At 38.1% G+C, this 23189-nt stretch overlaps 1 protein-coding gene across 18 annotated transcripts in view; it reads left to right on the top strand.

Annotated features, from left to right (window-relative positions):
• Positions 1-22957, top strand: part of lmo7a (LIM domain 7a) — a 51130-nt gene extending 28173 nt beyond the window's left edge. Inside the window, exons 10-35 of one of the 18 annotated variants that reach the window (XM_079880407.1) lie at positions 237-518; positions 1238-1393; positions 2499-3230; positions 5109-5138; positions 5760-5886; positions 6311-6450; positions 6762-7401; positions 8050-8283; positions 8625-8739; positions 10468-10629; positions 11634-11809; positions 11923-11986; positions 12453-12509; positions 12654-12695; positions 13751-13776; positions 13958-14065; positions 14279-14371; positions 14709-15223; positions 16034-16090; positions 16260-16315; positions 16494-16652; positions 17777-17966; positions 18096-18347; positions 19250-19358; positions 22078-22180; positions 22261-22957. In XM_079880407.1, coding sequence (XP_079736533.1) covers positions 237-518; positions 1238-1393; positions 2499-3230; positions 5109-5138; positions 5760-5886; positions 6311-6450; positions 6762-7401; positions 8050-8283; positions 8625-8739; positions 10468-10629; positions 11634-11809; positions 11923-11986; positions 12453-12509; positions 12654-12695; positions 13751-13776; positions 13958-14065; positions 14279-14371; positions 14709-15223; positions 16034-16090; positions 16260-16315; positions 16494-16652; positions 17777-17966; positions 18096-18347; positions 19250-19358; positions 22078-22180; positions 22261-22283 — 4648 coding nt within the window. In that variant the 3' untranslated portion in view covers positions 22284-22957. The remainder of the gene's footprint in view (positions 1-236; positions 519-1237; positions 1394-2498; positions 3231-5108; positions 5139-5759; positions 5887-6310; positions 6451-6761; positions 7402-8049; positions 8284-8624; positions 8740-10467; positions 10630-11633; positions 11810-11922; positions 11987-12452; positions 12510-12653; positions 12696-13750; positions 13777-13957; positions 14066-14278; positions 14372-14708; positions 15224-16033; positions 16091-16259; positions 16316-16493; positions 16653-17776; positions 17967-18095; positions 18348-19249; positions 19359-22077; positions 22181-22260) is intronic. The other 17 variants (XM_079880417.1, XM_079880420.1, XM_079880423.1 and 14 more) reach the window with 17 other exon arrangements.
• Positions 22958-23189: the final 232 nt, after the last annotated feature.

Consider the following 23189-nt stretch of genomic DNA (forward strand, 5'->3'; position numbering starts at 1 on the left):
GCTATTTTATCAGTGTTAACTCTGGGTCTTCTCCAGAAACCTTCGAAGTTTGGTTTTGAGTTGCTGTGATGTCATTATTTCGCTTGATTTTCAACCCATAGCGTGGACTTTTTGAAACAACATTTTGTTTTCAATGTTTGATTTTCATTTGGTTTGGTGTGCTTGAATAACCATGGATGGTTTGATGTGCATTGATCATTGGTGGTATGTAACACAAATGGCTGTCTTTTGAGCAGCGGTCAGTCACAGCCTCTTCAGAGGACTTACAGGAGGCCTGTATCCGCTGATGCCTGCATTTACGATGACTCTGAAGAAGAGGAGGATGAGTTTGGCTATGCTGATCCTGTTCAGGATGACCTTTATACCCGTAAAGTAGGCCTGATGCCACAAACATCTGCCACAGTGCCTTTTGATAAATTTCTGCCCAAGTTCTGGACACCTGAGGAGGATACACATGTGAAGAAGATCAAACTGGGCTCCCAGCGCCGCCCTTGGTACAGGAAGATCCAAGGTTTCAGGTCTGTCCAGTACTGAGGCAAAAAAAAAAAAAGAACATAAATTAAGAAAAGAACATAAATAATTCTAATAAATAAAAAATAACCCTATCCCTGACTCCAGGAATACTCCAGGAATATTTTTCAAGACATGCTTGATATTCCCAAAAAATATTTACATAAATCAGCTGTCCCATATTTATTATAATTGGCAACTGTCCATTAAAGTAATTTGGAAGTTAAAATGGAAAAATAAAATTACACTTACTTAATTATTAAACTTCATTATTTTTAATGAAATCTGACTTAGAACCTGTTTTCAATTCTAAGCCCTATTGATCAGTCCATCAGCTGTTTTTCAGATAATAATTTATAATTCTGACCTGTTTGGCTATCCAGTGGCTCCAAAAAAGTAAAGTGCATAATATATTATACCATCAAATTGTCTTTTACCTGTTAGATGGACATTTCATAAAATTTGACAACCAGTACAGATGTCCAAATTTTTAATAAGTTTTTATCTTGATTTTGAGCAGTACATCTGTTTTGCTCATACTTTCATATATTTTTAAGTGTTGCTTAAATGTACACATTTATTGGATGCCACTGTAAACCCTGAGGTTTCTTTTTTACTTATTTACTTTGTTGCTAAGGCTTCTGTTACCTCCTGTCTTCTTTCTGGTGATGGTTACTAACTTTTCTCCATTTTCTTTCTCTGTGCTCTTTCACCTCACATTTTCCAGTCGCAAGAAGTCAGGTTCGTCCTCTGAAGAATCAGATGATGACGCCAATCCCTGGCTCTCTCTACCTGCTTTCTCTCGCACTCAGTCTGAACCCCCTCCCTCTCACTTCCATGCACCTGAAGGCCTCGCTCAGTCCAGCCTCACTTCCACACCCAGGTCCTTATCACAGCCCCATATGCAGTAGGACCGGACATCCACTCACTTCCCCTGCATCAGCTTCTCCACATATTATAATAAATCTATCAACTGATGCGTACTAATAAGTAGTGTTTTTGTTTTTGTTTTTTTTGTTTTTTTTTTCATAATCTTTGTGAATGTTAATGATCTCAACAGACAAGTGCACATAAGTGATGGAAATGGTGAGAAGGTCCAAATGACTCATGCCAAATGACTCTGAAGCTATATATGATTTGCCATCCAATAAGCTGTTCATTCGAGTCAGTGAGTTGAATTCGAAAACCAGTTCATTGAACAAGTCATTCTCTTGAGTCTGATCTTTTCAATGAATACAGCTGAATCAGAAATCTGACTGATCAATTCCTTTTACAAACACACTGATTTCATTTGACTCAATTAATGCTCTTTGAGCTCTTGAATGATGTGCCACAACTGACGTAAGGATAATATCATCAGTGAATAATTAAATTTTGGTCTGTTCCTCAAACAAAGCTATCATATTGTATGGACCATTTTACAGATTTTTTTGGTGCATTTTTAGAGCTTAAAGGCCCACTCACACCAAGAACGATAACTACAGAGAACTATATTAGCCCCCACACCAACGCACCATAACGTCCTGTTTATTATAAGCTTGCGCTGCAGTTATGTCGTCTGTCGCTTTAAATGCTCAAGCTCTTTAAAGCAAGATACATTGTGATTACTGTCAATGTTTTCATTATTCATCAGCTGGGAAAAAAAATATATCTGAAAGTGATTCCAACGATATCATTCCTCTGTGGTTATAGTGGTGGTGTGTATCAAAATTCTTAAAACTACTTTTATTAAATCTAAATTTGAAGTAACTTTTAGTATTTTGAGGCAGAGCGCTCACACTTCTGCTTTTCCAAAATTTAGAGCAAAATGAGTCTGCATAATGCTGCTGTTACTTATATATTGCATGGTTAGTTGCAACCTTCTGCATACACTACTCGTGTTAACTGGTCTTAACTGATTTCTACTCTTTTTTTCTTTTTTTTTTTTACTGTCCCCTTGCATGTTCTGAATCCTTTCTTTACTCTTTTCTCCTTTGATTCACCCACAGTTCTCAGACACAACACCTCACGGTTGCTCAGCAGAGTGCTGGGCTCTCTAAGTCAAAGCCCCCTGATTTTTGGCCCAGACCAGATCCCACCTCTGGCCCCAGACTCATAAAATGTGAAAAGCGCCCCCTCCTTGGGCGTGAACACCCTAACGACCCATACAACGTTTCTGCCGACATCCTGCCTGATTTGGAAAATGACGATATGTTTACACGTCGTACAAAAACCTTCCACTCGAGTGATGATCTGGCCCAGTTGAAGTACGGTAACTTCCTGGTGCCTCGCCGCAGATCGGAGGCTGAAGTCACAGTGGTAATTCAGCCCCGCCATGAGGGTGAACCCGTTTATCCTGACATTGAAAAAGACGATGTGGTTTTTCGAAGGGCTCAACAGCAAATCAGTCATTACCCTCTGTCTGGGGCCCCTGATAACTACCACCCTGTTCCTATTCCAGAGACATGGGCTTTGCCACCAAAACTGCAGGCCAAGCTAATGTTTGGCCCATTTGAACCCAGACAGAACAAACCCAAGTCCGAGATTAAACACGGAGCAGAGCAGCACCTGAAAACAGATGATATGCTACTTAGGAAGCTAAAAGCTTTAAATACCCAAGGGATGGAGAAAAAGGGATCTCCCAGTGTTTCTTTGTCTTGCAATGAAGAAGATATGCAGAAATGGCAAGCCATCAGAGAGGCCAGCCGTGTGCGATACAGGAAGAGGCTGATGGTTGAGAGGTTAGGTTTCTGAGCCTGCAGAAATACCTGTGTGCGCTTGTCATCATGATCTCATCTGCGGTGTACTTTTTCGCATTCTCGTGTTAACTATGATCTTAGACTGGCAATGGCAAATGTTTGTGAGTCTGACAAGGGTTTGACTTTGATTGCATGAGAATGATTGTAACAGGTAGATATTTGGTTTTCTTAGTGTTTTTCTCTTAAATAATTTTGGACCAGCTTCAAAATTTGCACTCATTTAGATAAGTTTGTGCATGAAGTGATGGGGTCAAAATGGTTTTCAGCATTGAAATGTGTTGTTTTATCTTATCTTATTTTCTTGAATGTGCAAGGCACTTCCATTGTCAGCCGCTTCCAATTATTTTAGCTGTACAAAAACTGGTATTTGTTATCATATTATTTTAATTTATTGTCATAATCATAAGCACACTGGTTTGTAGCACATATAGTTTTACAGTTTAATGCACTTTCTTGTTATTCTTCTAGTTATTTACCTATAGTGGTTAATGAATCAAAAGTCTATTTTCTTAGGTTTACTTTACTGAATTATATAAAATTAAAAGCATTTTTGATTAGCTGGAACAGCAAAGAATGTGACATTACAGATACACTTTGTTTGACTTTGGAGAGACTGACCATTTGCTTGTGAAATGCATTTTGCTTGTGTTTAATAAAAGACTGAAAGTTTTGGTCATGAAAGCATCTAAGAAACTGATACATCAAGTACAGACTCATCTGCTTTGACTTTCGTTTAAGTCCCAAAGTCCTAACAGACTTTATAAGGTGCGAGTGTATCCAGCTAAGCTGTGGTGGAATTTTAAAACCTGAGCAATGTCTAAAAATAATCCAGTCAGACACATTCACTCTTTACGAAGTAACTTACAATGCGCTCTAGCTCCAAATTCCCCACACCCTTGTGATCCTGTGAAAGCTGGAACTTACACTTATGTGACCATGGAAACACACCTAGCACTTGAACCCCAAGTACAACATTGCATTTGATCAGAGTCCATGTAATGTCAGGGCATTAAAAAGATCAAATGCACTGGGATTGGTGGGGAATTCTACAAGTTTCCAATGATGTCATTCTACCTTAAACTGAAACGAACTAAGTTACAACTGACAGTTAATATTATGTTTGCACATTTTAAATGTCAGACAGCCAGGTCTGTAATCAGCGAATTAACTGAATGCTGAAGCATGACTTTGTAAAAAATAATCATTATGCACTTGATCATAGCTGGAGCTGTGTGGCTAAAACTAATGACATGTACAATACCGTTCGAAAGTTTGGGGTCAGTACCATGATTTTTTTTTTTTTTTTAAGAAGTTAATTATTTTTGTCTGCAAGGATGCATTAAAGACATTTATAATGTTACAAACATTTTCTATTTCAAATAAATGCAGATCTTTTGTACTTTCTATTCATCAAAGAATCCTGAAAAAAATACCAGTTTCCACAATGATATGAAGGAGCGCAACTGTTTTCAACATTGATAATAATAAGAAATGTTTCTTGATCATCAAATCAGCATGTTAGAAAGATTTCTGAATGATCATGTGACACTGAAGACTGGCTGCTGGAAATTCAGCTTTGCCATCACAGGGATAAATTATATTTTTATACATATGAACATAAATATAATTTATTTTAAATTATAATAATATTTCACAATATTACTGTTTTGCTGTATTTTTTTTTTTTTAATCAAGTAAATGCAGCCTTAGTCAGCATAAAAGACTTCTGTCAAAAAAATCTTACCGACCCAAAACCTTTGAACAACAGTGAATGTTACTTTATTGGTCATTCAATACAAACTGTCAATCAGCACACCAAAATATGACTATTTTGTTGCTGTGGTTCTCTTTGGTTTCTAGACTGTTCCAGAAAAGCTCTGATAGTAAAGGGTGAGTTGTGGCCTTGTGCAGTAACGGCATGTTTGTGTGTGTGTGTGTGTTCACGGCTGCTGTGTAGGCCTCTGCCCTCCCCTATATTAAGCGCTGACACTCACAATGTACTCAATGCTATGATCCCCATGGGCTGCTGTCTAAAAGATTTTCACTGCAAAAAACGTGTCGACTACAGATATGCACACTGCTGGCTAATTTAATCTCTGTTCAAACGTGTCCTTCTGGAAAGATCCAGAGCATGAGAAGCACAGATGTACTTCTGCAATGCAGACGTATTGTGCTCTCACAGGTAAGTCACATGTGTGGAAGTGATTGAATGAGCAACTCATGGAAAATTATTAACCAATTGCCACATAACATAATTCGTTAGTTGTCTATTATGATAACTAATTGTGGCTTGAATAATATTCAGGACATGCTGTTTTACTAACCCTTCAATACTTTGTCTTGTAAATGTCTGTTTTTAATGCTTGCTTGATGTGAGCTGAAACACTTTTATTCATATCAAAATGCTGAATGGCTAAACTCCATTAAATCTTTTTTCCATCCTAATGCATTACTTTTTTTTCTTAAGGAATTAATTGGACTACTAACGGTTTTTGAAAAACATGTTTACAGGAGCAAATCAGTGAGTGACATCACTGATAGTGAGATGAACCTCAGCACCTCGGCGGTGGAGTTGCGCTTCGAAGAGCTGCAGAAGATGCGCAATCGGATTAAGGAGAATGAAGATAAGTGGCAAGATGTGAGTATCGGATCACGTGGTTTTGTTATTGATAATATTCATAGCTGCAGATGTTCGGCCTGTGATTCAATGAAAGTTGAGACTAGTAAGATGTCCTCATAAGGACCTTGACTGCTTCGAGTCACATCAATAATAAATAGTTTAGAACTGTTCAGTGATACTTCGTAGTGTGAATGTGGTTGGACTGAGCTTCAATACAGCATCTAGGTCATATACGGGCCTCTAATTCGCACGGGAAAAGAAGTCGGGTGGAGCCAAACAGGCAAAATAGGACACCGGCAAAATCTAGTCCTCCCTCACTCCTCAATCTGTCCTCGTATCTCTCCACCCTTCCCCTGCACTGTCCCTCCTACCGTTACTGCTTATGAATAAGCACCTGTGCTCCAGTTATGGAGGCTGAGCGTCTTTCTCCTCGTCCCTGCAGGATCTTTCAAGGTGGAAGAATAAGCGCAGGAGTGTGAATTCTGACATAGTGAAAAAGAAAGAAGAGAGAGAACAGATCGAGCAGATCACTTCAGGCGGCACCAGGAAATCAAAGACCTTGAAGGAAATGCATGATGAGAGGTGAACATACATTCCTTCAAATCAAGCTGTAGTTGTGTGTGTGTGTCTCTAAAGCTTAAACGGTACAAAACTGTATATTTAATTTAATGTTTAATTTCAATTATTATTTAATTTCCTAATTGTATTTCTGTTATTGTGTGTGGTGAACTATGATGAAATGTTGCTGTCACTGTTTGTTTTTTGACATTCTGTTGTCTGTTGTTAGTGCGGAGAGTGTAGTGTGTTCTACTTTCTCTGATCCGTTGTCTGCTCATTGTAAAAGTGTAATCTAATCGCGGTTCTCGTCCTGCCTCCCTCCTGCTCCTTTTCAGAGAGAGCCGTGAGCAAAGCAACTACAGGGACCGCTTTAACTCCAGCGTTGATGATGTCTTTGAAGAACCTGTACCCCGAAGCAGAACTCTGCCAGCACGTAGCTACACCATTGACACCCCTTACGCCCCCACGGAAAAACCTTCACTACCCTCCATACCATCTATGAGAGAAAAGGAACCTGTGGCTGGCACCCTGGCATCACATCAGCCAGATTTTCCAACCAAACCTGATCGCTCTAGCCCAGATATCCCACTTACTATGAATAACAGCATTCAGGAGAGCAAAACAACAACCCAAAACCTTCTGGATGATCCAGTTCCTGCTTTCTCCTACAGCAACACCAGCCTGATTAAACCCACCAACATGATCAAGCCCATCAGCGTCAGTAAACCCAGCAGCGTTCTCAACAGCTCAGACTCGATTAGCAAAACCAAGCCAGTTGAAAACTACAGCAGCACCATTAGCTCATTGTATAAGCCCAATTCAATGGATACAAAGCAGTCTGGGCTGGATCAAGTTTCTGCCTCCCTCCCCAGGAGCTACCAGAGATCAGATAGCGCAAGACTCACCTCTGTAGTTACGCCCAGGCCATTCGGCACACAGGCCACCCGAATAACCTCTCTTCCCAGAGCATTCACGGTGAGTTGGCCCTGTTTGGTCTCAAACATCATGATGGCGTTTTTCTTTTTTAATGAATGAAGGTCTTTGAGAACATTATGCTACCTGCCGCAGTGTGCGATCGATTTACAATACAATGAAATTCTGATGTAATTATAGCTCAAATGAATTATAAAGAATCTATTTGAGTTACAACACTAGAATAAAACTGTAATGTGGAAGCCAGATTTTTTGGGCAAGGCGTACAGTGACATTAAAGAGTGCAGTGGTTCTGGAAGTAAAAATTAATTTTCTCCATAGATTTTTTACGTTAACTTATAAACTGTTAAGTACCTACTGTGTGTGACAAGGTTGTTATATTTGTTCTATTAGTTGTTATAATTGATGGGAAATGCTTTTGTTGAAGCCATCAGCTTATAACTCTTTAACAGACACGTTTTTTTAATTCCTATGGGCAAAAAATTAATTTGAATACTTCCAGAATCAAGCCAGCTGAACTGGACTGTTGCACTCTATTCCTCTGTTTGACTTTTCCCATGGTTAAAATGATCAGTCATGATCTCTTCTGCTTGTATTCACTATAACTGTAAGTAATGAATGCATCTCAAAGAGTGAAGAGTTTAAATTGGTTCTGAAAATACTTACAGTATATGGCATCAAACCTTTTAGATGGATGACTCTCTTAAGCGCACCAATGGAGAGACAGACAGCCTCAAGAAACCTACAGTTTTCAACCGCTATGCTCAGTATGTGAAAGAAGATGAGGATATGTCCCAGGAAAGCCCTAAGCAGAGCAGTGACGAAGAGGAGAGATCAGAGGAGAGAACCCCGTCTCCTGTCCCTCCGATCAACAAGGTGTTGCCTCTGCCTAAATCTTCGTTCCCGATCATCCCTCCAATTGAGGCAAGACACTCCAGAGCAAATCTCAACTACTGTACACATTACAATAACATTACATTTTCTAAAGCAAAATAAATTTCACATGCAGAGACAGACATATGAGCACTTTAGATTCAGTAAATCTGACTAAATCCAGATCATTTAAAAAGTTTATAGCAACATTTTGTGGTCTGGGTTGCCTTCTGTGTAGATTAATGACAATTTGGTTGTCAATGTTGCTGCTCCTCAAAGTAATTTTGATTTTATTTCAATAAATCTCAATGGCACACTCCCGAAAACCAGAAATCACTTAATGTGAAATCACTTCACTTTCTGTGTATAGCTGACCTGTCTGTGTCTTCCAGGTGGACTACAGTGAGATGAGGATCAGCCTAAACCAGAAACCCAACAGTAGCCGGGACTTTGGCTTCCAGAACGACTGGGACTCCACTGGGGTCCGTGTCAAATCTGTAGTTCCAGGTAAAAGAAACTGTTAAAGTCCTCTGAAATAGAAGTGATGTCAAAAGTGATCTCATGTGCTGCCCAGTGAATTAATGAAGCACAAAGTACAGGCTCTACCTGCAGCTTCAGAGAACGTCTGCTACTCATAAAAAACACACATGTACTGTACTGCTACAGTATATAGGGCAGATATTTTTCTAGGTTAAATCTGATGAGCCTTTAGTTGCCCGAGATGGCAATAGAACAAAATGTCCATGAAACAAAATGTATTGTCTGAGATGCTAAAATAAATTGTTTAGTTATATAAATCACAGTTCGGGCATCACTAGCCCCGTTTACATGTAGCATTGTATTCCGATTATAACCAGGTGCAAGTCCAATCAGAATGAAAATGCTCCATGTCAACACCTCAATCGGAATAAAAATGCTCAAACCGATTGAAATTTCGGTCGGATTGAAGGGGGTGGAATAAACCTTTTCATGAACCGATCAAACGAAAGATTACACCATGTAAACGAGCTGATCCGATTACTTTGAGCGTACGTCTTTCTGCGCATGCCTGGTTTTGCGCCAGATAATTCTGTCAGCTAACATAATGCCTTCTGTTTGTGATCCGTTGTGGATTCTGATCACCGAATAAGGTAGGGATATTTATACCCGATGCAAAAAACTATGCACGCTAACCATTACCATAGTAAACATGGTAAATACGCTTGAAGAAATCAGACAAATCATAATCCTGTTTTTATTTTATCTTTCAGTAGCCTATGTCTCGGACTATCCTCTTTTTCTCTGACTGAAAATATAACTGTATCCTTCTGGGAGAGAGTGCTAAAGCTCCTCAGGTCATATTTTTGGTGGCATATTTGTAGAAATGAACATTCTTTCTAAATGTGATGTAAATACGTCCTGTTACTAGGCTACCAAATAAACAGAAACAGACGCGAATAAGTTTTGTGTCCTCTTTCTTTTGTAAACGTTCACAAACGTCATAAACGGTAAACCACTTTATTTCTGTGACTAATGTGCAATTTTGACACAAATTAATTCATTATGATAAATGTATCGATTTTTATATTAAACCTGTGGTAAAACATATATTCTTGGGTTTTAAATATTCAATTAAACAACAAAAATGCCAGCAAACAGTCGCTCTTGTTTTGCGATCGATCAGGCTGTTTCCAGTGATTTCTTTCTGATCAGTTTTCTGATAAAACTTCCTTTTTTTCTTCTTTTTTTTTTTTTTTTTACAATAATGATGGCCTATATTTAATTATATGCTATAATGAGTGTGATATGAGTATGAGAATGAAAAACTGATGCAAATACAAAACAAGACAATAATTAACAAAGAACAATAGCCTACACATTACAATAAAATGCCACGTTTATGGCTCGCACTGGCCCGACAGTGGAAACGCGTCTCATGCCTACAACTAAACGCGACAATTAAGTGATGCACCATCTTGACAGGATTGAAAACGTGGAAATAATGAGCTTCCAGATCCGGCAGACAAGCTGTGTGCGCATGTCAGAAAATGACTTCGATTGAAAGCGTCAGCACATGTAAACACCAGATCGGTTTAGATAACATCCCATGTAAACAGTCAACCGGAATCCGTCAATCAGAACGATCTCAATCAGAATAGCAAAAAAGTGTGCATGTAAACGGGGCTATTGTCATTCCTATAATTGTTTTGAGGAGTTTTGAACATTTATTTTGTGTATAATGCATGTGCGATGCAGGCAGCACAGCGGAGCTCGGTCAGGTTAAGGTTGGAGATGAGATCCTTGCGGTCAACGGGCACCGGGTGGCAGACATGAGCTATAATGAGTGGAAGAGCAGTATGGAGGAGGCCTTGCAGCAGGGAAGTCTGCTTATGGACATCCGCAGACATGGCAAGAATAGTAAGTCCCCGCCATCTCATCGAGTGCAGCACTGACTACAGCAAGCCTTGGTAAAGCTTTCAACAGGAAAAAAAACATGGCCAGACTTCTTATAGTTACCTTTTGCTACATATATTGCAGACTAAGATCCTCTGTTATTGGTTGACCCTGTAGTTAAAATCTATATATCTACTGTAGTACCAACACATAGTGTGTATCATCTATGTTCATCTCATATATGCTTGTCAGTTGTGTGTTTGGCTTTCTTATTGCTGATATTCTTTTTTTCTGCTTTTTTTCCCCATTTAAAGGAAAAGTTCACTAAAAAAAAAATGTAAATGCTATCAATATTTCCAAACCTGTATGCTGCTGTTTTTTTGTGTGATTGGAAAAAAAAAAAAGACAATTTTATTAAAAATATATATGCTTAAAATAGGTATAGTGGACTGTCAAGCTCCAAAAAGAACAAAACTACAATAAAGTACCATGAAAATAGTCCATATGACTTTTGTGCACTATATTCCAACTTCCAACTTTTTATTGTCTTTTGTTTTATTTAAGTTAAGTTTTTTTTATATGGAGCACATATTTTAGTTATATAAAATAACCGGTTTTCATTTTTGGGTGAACTATTCCTTTGTCTACCTTTCACTGGTATGGTTTCTTCAGTATATATGTAGTATGTTTATATTTTTCCTAAACAGTGCATTATTTTAGTTTCTAAAATAAGTGGTTCTTTATATTTTCAGTGGTTCATATTTTCAGTGTTTACTAACAGGCTTATAGTTTGTGACTGAAGGCAGATCAGAGGGCATCTGTAAGCTTGTTGGTAAACCTGGTGTGTGTGGAGCTCATTGACTGCATGGCAGGGGAAGGTGGTCTGTCTTTCATCCCCACATTTTCGAAGTATTTACCAGACACATTCAGTTTTTAGTATCTGTCTGTCTGTAGTCGTACATCTGTTTTCATGGTTTGCTAATTCTGTGTTTTTGAAATGAATGGATTTGTTGACATGCCACAATCAGACTGGGGCAGAGACCTACCTTCCCTTCCATTTAAAAGCCATAAGACCATCAATCTGACCAGTCTGGATCCTCTAGGTCCCTCCGAGTCATACATCAGCACCAACCTGGATTTCACATCCCAACAAACCAAGGACAACGTTGTGAAAACCGTGAATGTCAGCTCACAGCCAGGCAATGTGAGCAGACTAATTAATCGCCTACTATATATGGCACTTTAATTTTTAATTGGTATTTGAATGTATTTTAAAGCTTCTTTCATAATGCTAAACCGATGACCTTTTTTCCACAGAATAATGGTTCAAATGGAATAAATGGTGGTTTCCGTGAGGATTCAGAGAATATGAATAATAAAGGTAAATTACTTTTTTTAGCTAATTGCTTGGAAATATTCTGTAGAGTTTTTTTTGTTGAATGCTTTTTTTAATAAACGCATTTTTGTGTGTGAAAATTTGTGAATCTTGTCCTGAGATTGTTTAATAGCTTGACAAGAATGCTTGTTTTTGATTAACTTAAAACAGTGTGATAAAGATCAGCTATCCAAATTCTATGCACATACTGTTTATACAGTGTGTGTGTATATATAAGTAACACTTTACAATAAGGTTCATTAGTTAACATAAATGTATTGTTCATTCTTAGTTCATGTTAACTAAGGTAGTTAACTAATGAACCTTATTGTAAAGTGTTACCATATATACTTTTTTTTTTTTTTTTCTACCAAACTTTTTTTAAGAAATCAGTGTGGATTAAGAATGTTTTGCTAAATCTACTTCCCCAGGACAAATTCATCTTCTTCTAACATTTTTATCTCCCGTGTAGAATCTGAATCCATTTCTGTGAAAAACTTAAAAAGGAGATCAGAGTTTTTTGAACAAGGTAACAGAACAGCATCAGTGCAGTGCTGATGCGTTCAGGCTATGTGTTTCGGGGGCTGTGGGTAAACCGCTAAGTCTTCATCCTGCCATCCTCCTCTCCTCTCTCTAGCAGAAGCCCCTCATAACCTCTGTGCTCTTCCCTCAGGCTCTGCAGGGCTCACAGTCAGTTCTCTGGTCTACCTCTGTGGTAAAGGGGGGTTGAGTGTGCAGTGTCCACTTCCATCTTGTGCGCTGACATGCTGTCTACAGGAGCCAGAGTACTTTAAAAAGTAGAGGAAATTTGGCGAGTAAATAGTGCAGAGGAACAAAACAAACTAGTTTATCGAAAAATGGCAACTCTGCCATCATTAATCACTGATAATCTTCCCTCCAATAGGCTGTGAACCACTGACAGATCAGAGTCAGTAAGTTTAACTGGATCATTTGTAAATCTGATTCAATAATTAAACTTGTGATCCAGATCCACTGATTCATCAAAAAGATTATCACGCTGTCAGTGCGAACAAACCTTAAGAGTTTGTAAATTGTTTTTAAAATATATCTTCATTAGTCATTCTCTGAGGCCTCTGAAAGACAGCATGTCAGGACCATACCAACATACAAAGCACTTTAAATAAAAGTAGGAAAGTACTTTAAAAGGAAAGTTTATCTTGCTGATATCTTACTTACAGTCCCATTTTAATATAACATCAGAGATTTTCCCCACAGGTATAAATGAAAGAATTTAGGATAAGACAGATATGAATATGAGACTGTTTTACCTTCACACACTCAAGTCATTCTTGCTGAATATTCTTGATTGTAGAAGCAGCTCAGGAAAAGAAATAAGTAATCAGTGTGGAGTGTGTTGGTATTGTGTTGTGAATGCAAATAGTGCATGCTGTGCTCGGCATGGATATGGGGTTTAGTTTTACTAATAGCCAGTGCTTCTGCATGTGGCATTGCATATGGGGACTGGCCAAAGGTGTTTATCTACGAGATGTGTTTTTGCATTATTCATTTGGTTTGCTTATTGAAGTCTTTGCATGCATTTGTTTATCCGAGTCTGCATGTGGTTCTAATTTAACATATATTTATGGTACTGTTATGGGTTTCTTATTTTAATATATTTTATGTTATCAGATATTGGGATGGAATGCTGTTCATGTGTTCCCTTCATGCTATGATGAAGGTTTTTTTTTTCTTTTTCAAAATGTAGGCTACACTGTCTTAGAAGCATCTAATTGTAGCTCTTTTTTACAGGTGGATCTGATACAGCAATATCGAATGTAAGTTGAGTTTCAGTGTTTTCTTTTAATCCAACCACTGTTGCTTACACGCATATGATCTGATTAATTAATAATAAGTGAATTATAGGGTTTGGGTGAAAAAAAAAAAAGCCAAGATATTGTAAAGGATATCTGGGATATGGTTGGCTCCAATAATTCAAAGCATTTTCTGTGTGTGTAGCTTCCCATGCCCTCCATCACTACATCCACTACACGCTGGTCCTGGGACCCAGAAGAAGAGCGCAGGCGTCAGGAGAAGTGGCAGAAAGAGCAGGAGTGTTTGCTGCAGGTGAATATTATATGAGCTCAACCGTTGGGCTTTATAGAGTTATGGCCTAAATATGGGTTATGTTGTTGGGTAAAAGAGAATATATAACATTTAAATGAATAGTTGTGAGATTATTTGTTCCTAAGGTTGTAGAAACTAGTTCTGGAAGGAGATATGTATAGTGCTGCTGATCATGCAAACTCAAACTGTTTTTCTCTTGTTCTCATTGTGCAGGAGAAGTACAGAAAAGACCAAGAAAAACTTGATGAGGAGTGGAGAAAGGCACAGCAAGATCTTGCAAAAGAGGGCCCCAAAGATTTTGAGGAGGTATGTTATATGTTATGTTATGTTATGTTATGTTATGTTATGTTATGTTATGTTATGTTATGTTATGTTATGTTATGTTATGTTATGTTATGTTATGTTATGTTATGTTATGTTACACTTTACAAATTACACTTTTCAAAAGTTCATATAAATAATCTGGTGATTTTCCTGCAAAACAAAACCTATTATTTTATCTTGTGGAATTTATGTAAATGCCTGTAATTTCATATAGCTCCATAAGGGCATGCAAACATTTTTTTTCTTCAGATTTTGTAAGAGGGTATGTAAATGTATGTCATTGTCACTGTCAAACAATTCTTTGATTGTTGTTGAACAGGAGATGGAGCTGAACAGACACAACCTCTACTCCCCTCTTCCCTCCATCAGACAACCTACTGTTTCATGGGAAGAGCAAGAGGCCTCCAGATTGGCCCAGCAAGAGGAAGAAAGGAAGAAAAGAGAGGAGGAGAGGCTACGTTTAGAGGAAGAGAGAAAAAGAGAGGAAGAGAGGCTGCAGTTAGAGGAAGAGAGGAGAAAAAGAGAGGAAGAGAGGCTGCGGTTAGAGGAAGAGAGGAGAAAAAGAGAGGAAGAGAGGCTGCGGTTAGAGGAAGAAAGTAGAAAACAAGAGGAACAACAGCGTCTTGAGGAAAAGAAGAGAGAAGAAGAAAGGAAGAGAAGAGAAGAGGAGAGGCAGCGTTTAGAGGAAGATAGTAGGAAGATGAAAGAACAAGAGCGCCTTGAGGAACAGAGGAGGAAGAGAGAAGAAGAGCGCCTCCTTCAGGAAAAAGAGAGGAATAGAAGAGAGGAGGAGTGGAGGCACCTGGAAGAGCAGAAGAGGTTTCAGGATCAAGAGTGAGTTTCTGCGTTTCAATAGTCAAATAATTGGTTTCTCTTGTTTTAATTTTATGTCCCATCTTTCATTATCTGTGTCATGCTAATATGAATGTATAATTTTCTCAAGCATGCAGTTTAAACAGTTTTTGTTTTTTTTTACTTCCAGAACAATAACATCAAGGAATGGCATTGAATAGCATGCTTGACAAATACATGTATTAGTCCTGCTTTAAATACCAAAGTAACCTGACTAAACTAACATTGTCTGTGTTAGGGCTGGGCGGTATGACTCTATAAATTTGTAATACATTCTAAGTATTGGTAGATACTGTATGTATATGTTAGTGAGCATGACTGTTTTGCATTATTTACACATAAAGAGCAATGAAGAAACATGGAATAACGCGAAAATACATAGTGAAATTAGTTAATATGAGGACGCCTATTAAATACACTGTAAAAGAACCCACTGAAATAGTTTCAGGATTCTTTGATGAATATAACATTAAAAGTAACAGCATTTTTGTAACTGAAATCTTTTGTAACAGTTTTTACAGTCAACGTACTGACCCCAAACTTTTGAACACTGTAGTATAATAAATCAGTAGTATACAATTATTTTGGGGGGTAAATTTTTGTGATGAATGCTGTTGCCTTGATACAAGATACTCATGCCACGATTAAAGATTTTAGTCCTACTGCCCAGCCCTAGTATGTGTTTTACTCATGCATTAATAATCGCACTAATTTATCTTCTATTAATGTTGTCCAATCATGACTGTGTGACCATCTGCTTGTCTGTGCTGATTCTGCTGTTTGGCCACACAGTAAGGTGGACTCCTTTGGCTATACCAATGTTTACCCTGAATTATCCTACTCGCACAGGTAAATTGGATTCTGCTGTTTGCACTACCATTTTTATTTAACAAAGTTGTAAATGAATGCAATGCTTTCAGGCTATGCGTCCATACAGGAGTTATACATTGATGAGATCTTTCATCTGAATGTTTATCGGACTGAGTAATCTTATTCTCTCTTTCGGTTCGGTTTGCAGGTCCATTTCCAAATCTACTCCAGAACTTGATGAGGTTGCAAAACCAGATATTAAAGGTCAGTGCAGCTTTTATCTTTTCCTCTAACCCTTTATGTGTGTCTATTGTTGGTTTGACGAATGAGGAGCCGCTGAGACAGCATTCCTGAAGAGCGTGCTGTCAGTGTGCCACATGTTGTAAGGGCTGGAGTTAAATCACACACAGTACAGTGCTGTAGAGTCTGTGGCTCTCTGCAGGTGTGTACAGCAGACACAGGGGGTTGGCAGGATGGCTGCTGGAGGAGGAACTGAGGCGAAAGAAAAACCCTCAGATCCAGAAAAAACAGGCAGCGAGTGAGCTAGAGCTTGAGAGGAGGAGCATCCTCAATGCCATGAAATACAGAGACCCAGAGAGAGGTGGGGCGGCTCGGACCGACGCCAATCAATCAGCTCAACCAATCACCTTGGCCTTATTTGCTGCAAATTTGACAGATGCAATGTCAGCAAAATCAGATGTAATCGAATCTGTGTCCACATGATCAGTGTGCATTTGATTAAAAACTCTAATATAAAAACAGTGGGGTCAAACAGCCTGAGACCATAAGTGAAAATGTTTCTATTTTTAAATTGTTCTAATTTAATTACTTTTTTTCAAATGATCTAATATATATTACACTACCATTTAAAAGTTTGGGGTCAATAAGTTTCTTATACATTTATTTTGCAAGAATGCATTGTTAAAATGTTCTATTTCAAATAAATGCTTTTCTTTGGAACTTTCTATAATCATTAAAAATAAATGTCAGTTTCCTCAAAAGGAACATCACAGGTTTTCACCTTTGATAATAATAAAAAATGTTTCTTCAGCACCAAATCATCATATTAGAATGATTTCTGAAGTATCAGGCGTCACTGAAGACTGGAGTAATGATGCTGAAAATTCAGCTTTGTCGATCACATTTTAAAACATTAAAATAGAGAATAGTTATTCTAAATTGTAATAATATTTAACAACATTACTATTTTTCTGTTTTGATCAAATAAATGCAGTCTTAGTGAGCATAAGAGACTTCTTTGAAACATTTTTTTTTAAATCTTACCAACCCCAGATTTTTGAAAGGTTGTGTATATTATCAATAAAAAAAATACTAAGTTACATTTTTTTTTTAAGGATGTCTTAATTTTGTTTATCCTCGTTTTTCTTTAATAATAGCAACACGAGCTGCATGAACTTTATGTAAAATACCTGATGATCATGTTCTTCAGCATGATTTGAGATGATCCAAAGAACTTCATATTGAGTTTCAGTGGAAGCAAGAACATCTGAGCGTCTGTGACTTTTTTTATTGCCAGGCTTGCATTATATTTTGAATCCCAGATTTTCACTGTGGTCTTTCTGTGGACATTCAGACCCCACTATATATATATATATAATCATATGAAGATTATCTGAAATTGATTGCTCTTGATGTGAAATTACATGATGTTTGTCCAATTACAACTTGTCACATTGTTATTAATTGTCATTTTTGTCTGAGCAGCAAGTGGTGGTCTGGGTGAGGTCAGCAGGGACTATAAGAAAGAGCCTCTATCTCTGGCTGAATTGGAAAGGCAGCAGATCCTTCAGGAAATGAAGAAGAAGACTTCCTTGAACACAGACAACAGCTGGATTCGCCAGCAGAGCTCTGCCAGTGTCACCGCCAAAGAACCGGTCGATCTTCCCATTAGGAGGTTAGTATATGCCAATTTTTCTTACTTTGTAAGTAAACAGTGAGGAAGAAAATGACTGAGTGCTCCTGTAAAGATACAACTGATGTTACTTGTGAGCTACAAACACTGACAAACTCACTTTGCTTGCAGGGGCGAGTCTCTTGACAACCTTGATATGCCCCATTCCTCCTGGAGATCATCATGGAGCACATCTAACAGCACCTCGTCCATACCAGACTACAGCCGCCCTCATTCTGCCCTCTCTGGCTCCTCGTCGTACCATAGTGGACGTCCAGGGTCTGCCACTCTCGAGGCTTCTCAGTCCATGAGCTCCCTAAGGCAATCCTGGTCTCCATCCGCAAACACACCAGAGCCAGAGCCTCGGGCTCCACCACGAAATAGGTATTCCTCGCTAAAAGAAATTGTTATTGGTTTCTAAATACTCTAAAACAGTGGTTCTCAACTGGTGGATTGATGACAGCAGAATAATAAAATGCAACTAATTCTGGATAGCAAAACAAAGGACTTGTCAGCTTTTAAAAGGTAGGAGGAAAAAACCATCCATAATTTTTTTGGTTGACATCAAAAAGGCCATGTGTCCTATTAAACTGCATTTTTTTTTATTTAAATTAAGACAAGTTAAAAAAAAAAAAATCCTAGTGCATTAATACAAAATACATACTTATTTTTAAGGATTTTTAGATGTTTTTACTAAAAACAAGTAAAAGTCCATCTAAAAATTTTAATTGTCATAATTTTCTCCCCCTCATGTCATTCAAAGTCCGTATTTCCTTTCTTCTGTGGAAGAATTTTGGTTCCCATTTACGTCCATTGTATGGACAAAAAATATAATGGAAGTCAATAGGAACCAAAACATTTTAGTTATTAACATGATTCAAAATGTGTTCAGCAGAAGAAAGAAATGCATACAGGGTTGAAATTGCATGAGGGCGAGTAAATGATGACTGCATTTTTATTTTGAATCCTTTTTAAAATGCTTTTCTAAATCCTTTTTTTTTTTTTTTTTGCAGTTAATATATAATGTTGTGACCACACCTTAAGATTTTTTTGTTGACATTTTATATGACAAACAGTTTAGATACTATGTTGGGCTGCCACTTGATGTCCAGTTTGGCTCATCAAGCAAAACCACTTGATAACCACTGACCTAAACAATTCCATCCATCCATCCCCATGTGTCTCCCATATTTTTGTTGTCTTCAAAATGTGTTTGGACCCCACATAAGCCATGGGCTGTGTGCAAGTCTGTTGCTTAGCCCTCAGATCATGTTTTGTGTATCTAGGTCAGTGAGTGGCAGGAAAATCTGTTCGTTCTGTAGTACTCCACTGGGCAAAGGAGCAGCCATGATCATCGAGTCCCTGGGGCTCTGTTTTCATTTGAATTGTTTCAAGGTGAGCTTTCAGCTACTCCGAGGTCAGGTCCAGCCTGGCTTCATCAGTGACTAACCTGACTAATCTTCCCTGCCTGCTTTTACGATTATTCTAATCAGTTGTTGTGTGCACATATAAACTCAGCCATCAAAATGTCAACCCAGAGAATCAAAATGCCAATTCTAAACCTCTAGCTGATTCGTAGATAACAACACTGACAGCTCTGCCCTGTGACTTTCCTTTCTTTTCTAAAAGACTGTCATTTGTTTCTCTCAAATGGAAACAAACCATCAAGACGAAACCATGTGCATTTTTAAAAAGCTGGACTACACAAATCCATTTCTGCCATGATGGAATCCCATGACAAAAACACGTCTTATTCACTAACCACCTACAGGTGCTGGTCATAAAATTAGAATATCATCAAAAAGTTGATTTATTTCAAGAATTCAACTTAACAGGTGAAACTAATATATTATATAGACTCATTACATGCAAAGTGAGATATTTCAAGCCTTTATTTGTTATAATTTTGATGATTATGGCTTACAGCTTATGAAACCCACGAAATCAAAATCCCAGAAAATTTGAATATTACATGAAATCACACAGTGATACCATGGTCATTGAACCAGGTTTTGGTTCTTTTGGCAGTGTGGGCAGGTGCAAATCCTGCTGGAAAATGAAGGAAGCATGAAGTGCTCTGAAAATGTCCTGGTAGACGGCTGCGTTGACTCTGGATTTAATAAAGCACAGTGGACCAAAGTCCTCTTTTCTGATGAGAGCAAATTTTGCATCTCATTTGGAAACCAAGGTCCCAGAGTCTGCTTGAAGAAATCCAAGATGCTTGAAGTCAAGTGTGAAGTTTCCACAGTCTGTGTTGGTTTGGGGAGCCATGTCATCGGCTGGTGTTGGTCCACTGTGCTGTCTACTCAACGCAGCCGTCTACCAGGACATTTCCAGAGCACTTCATGCTTCCTTCAGCAGACAAGCTTTATGGAGATGCTGACTTCATTTTCCAGCAGGATTTGCACCTGCCCACACTGCCAAAAGAACCAAAACCTGGTTCAATGACCATGGTATCACTGTGTAATTACTGTATGATTTCATGTAATATTCTAATTTTCTGGGATTTTGATTTCGTGGGTTTCACAAGCTGTAAGCCATAATCATCAAAATTATAACAAATAAAGGCTTGAAATATCTCACTTTGCATGTAATGCAGGGCCGTTTCTAGGCATAGGCAAACTAGGCGGTCGCCTAGGGCGCAAACAGCTGGGGGGCGCCAGTGAGAGCCTCCACCACACCAAGATATTTTTTTCTCGCCCAAGCGAGTGGAAGAAAAATCCTTATTTTTTTACATTTCCGATAATGGAGCGTATATTTGGACTAAGTGCCTGTCTTTTTGGCAAAAAGACGCCCATCTCTAAATATCTACTGTGGCATAGGTCGTAAGGCGTGAGGTGTTTGAAAGTAGCTTTTGATGCATTCGACTCGAGTTCGAATCCGCCTTTTGCCGAACTCGCTCTTCTTCTCCCTTTTCCCAACACGAGATGTAAAATTTATAGCCTAACATAAAGGTCTCTAGCGTTATATTTGGTCAACGAACTAAAATCGAAATCGTGATGCTTTGTGCCTTTATAAAACAGCACAAGACTTTAATTAAGTAGCCTATATAGGCATTCTGTTTGTGCTGCGTGATTTAGAGAAAAGTGGGAATTGTGGGATTTAGAGAAAAGTTCCTCAATAGGAATCTTGCCTAGGGTGCCAAAAAGGCTAGAAACGGCCCTGATGTAATGAGTCTATATAATATATTAGTTTCACCTGTTAAGTTGAATTCTTGAAATAAATCAACTTTTTGATGATATTCTAATTTTATGACCAGCACCTGTATAGTCTACGCCTATATGTGCTGGATTAGCACTGCAGCGTGGCATATTTAATTAAAAACTAAGTTGCGTAAACACGCCTCATTTATATGCAAATTAGAATAGAACAATAAATTGCACCTTATTCACTAAATTCTAAGTACTATTTGACTGGTGCAGTAAACATTGTGCTATAATAAAGTTGTATTTAAAAGGCATATTTGTGTATGTGTACAATTTGCAAGGGTAATTCATCAAATGATGGTGAAAAGTGTTATGATGGACATATCCAAAAATGTTGTGTAATCAAGCATACTTTCTGTGTGCTATTTAACTGTCATAGTGGCCCAGTTAAGAACTCCAGATTGCAGTAATCTGCTGCATCTTCCATAATTTAGCACACAAAAAATGGCCTGCAAGATGGTAAATTGCATTTCTGTAGAGAATCGGGTGCTAAAACAGCACAGACAAGTGCGTGTAAATAAGCAACACTATCAGTGGGCGCAGTTCATTCTTATTTAAAATCCCTTCTGAATTTATTCCTGTCTTTACCTTCAGAGCAGCCATATGTTTCTCATCTAGAGCTTTATCATTCCTCGCACATACTCGTCATTCTCCAAATGCCAGTCATATGTATTTCTGCTCATCCTTTCATTCACACTGCATCGTCCTCTTTCTAATCTTGTTGCCGGATTATTTCTGGTTCTTTGGGCTGGTGTTACTACTGCAATTTCATATCCTCTTATGCTGCTGCCTTTGACCTCAAGCTAGGATTCTCTCTCTCACTCTTAGATGGAGGTGAGTGAATGATATGGCATTACATTGAGGATTCTGACTGTCTAACAATGTGTTCTTTCATCTTGTGTTTGCAGTGTTCTGACTGCAGGTCTGATTTGGGAGGCTCAGAAGCAGGAGCAGAAGTCAGAATACGAAACCAACAGCTCTATTGTAACTCCTGCTATGTGCGACTCAAAAGTAGGCCAGACATCTCTGCAATATGTGCAATATAGTGAGATTTCTGATCTTCTTTATGACTATATTTTTTCTCTTTCTAGCTGGGCAGCCCACATCCATGTGATCTTGCAGTACTGCAGCAGATTGAGGAAGAACCAATCTCAGACAAGGAACTGTAAACACTAAAGAGTGTGTTGGAGATGTGATAACCATTGAGTGATTCAGCCAGCCTTGATAATTCAATGAGCTTCTATTCTTCCTTTTTTACTTATGAGAGGGTGAGATTCCTAAGGTTATGTTTATTTGAAAGTATTAGTTTGTACAAAAGGGACGTGCATGTACCTGAATATGAACTATGCATTGAAAAGATAAATCATACACTGTCTTTTTCATCATCACTGATTGAAAGATTCTTATGATTTCTGGCTGGTTAACGAATATTTGTATGGTCCTAAAAGTGTTTATAGTAATTAATAGAAATGTTATTTTATTGTTATTGCTTGTCTAGGTTTCTTCTGCAGTGTGTGTTATATAAGGGTTTGCTGACTAAAATATCCTGTTAATATTCCAGTTCATCTGTGTGCCTTTTTGTTTTTTGATGGGGAAAGATAATTAAGGATAAATGCATTAAGACTTTATTTAAAATGGCATGGTTAGTAAGCAGCACTCATTAGTTATATACTGGTAGCATCCATTTTATGCATTTGAGCAATTTCTCTGCTGGGGGAAAAATTAATCTAGAACAAAAGCAGCGTACTCGGTAATAATTGTAAATAAAATTTACCAAACTATGTCTTACCTGGGTGTGATTTATTTAACTACCGGTAATCTATCATTAATAAGATTTCTACACCTTAGACTAGGCTGAATTCATCGTTGCTGTCTCCATGAAACATTGACTCATCTTTCATAGTTCATAATGTAACCTCATCACAGTTGCAGGGGAATTTCATCCAAAACCTTTTCTAATGGTTCATGTATTTTTATCACAGTACTACACTGCATTTCCCATGACACTATGTTTTCAATG

The sequence above is a fragment of the Squalius cephalus genome (assembly GCF_949319135.1).
Source record: "Squalius cephalus genome assembly, chromosome: 9".
NCBI lineage: Eukaryota > Metazoa > Chordata > Actinopteri > Cypriniformes > Leuciscidae > Squalius > Squalius cephalus.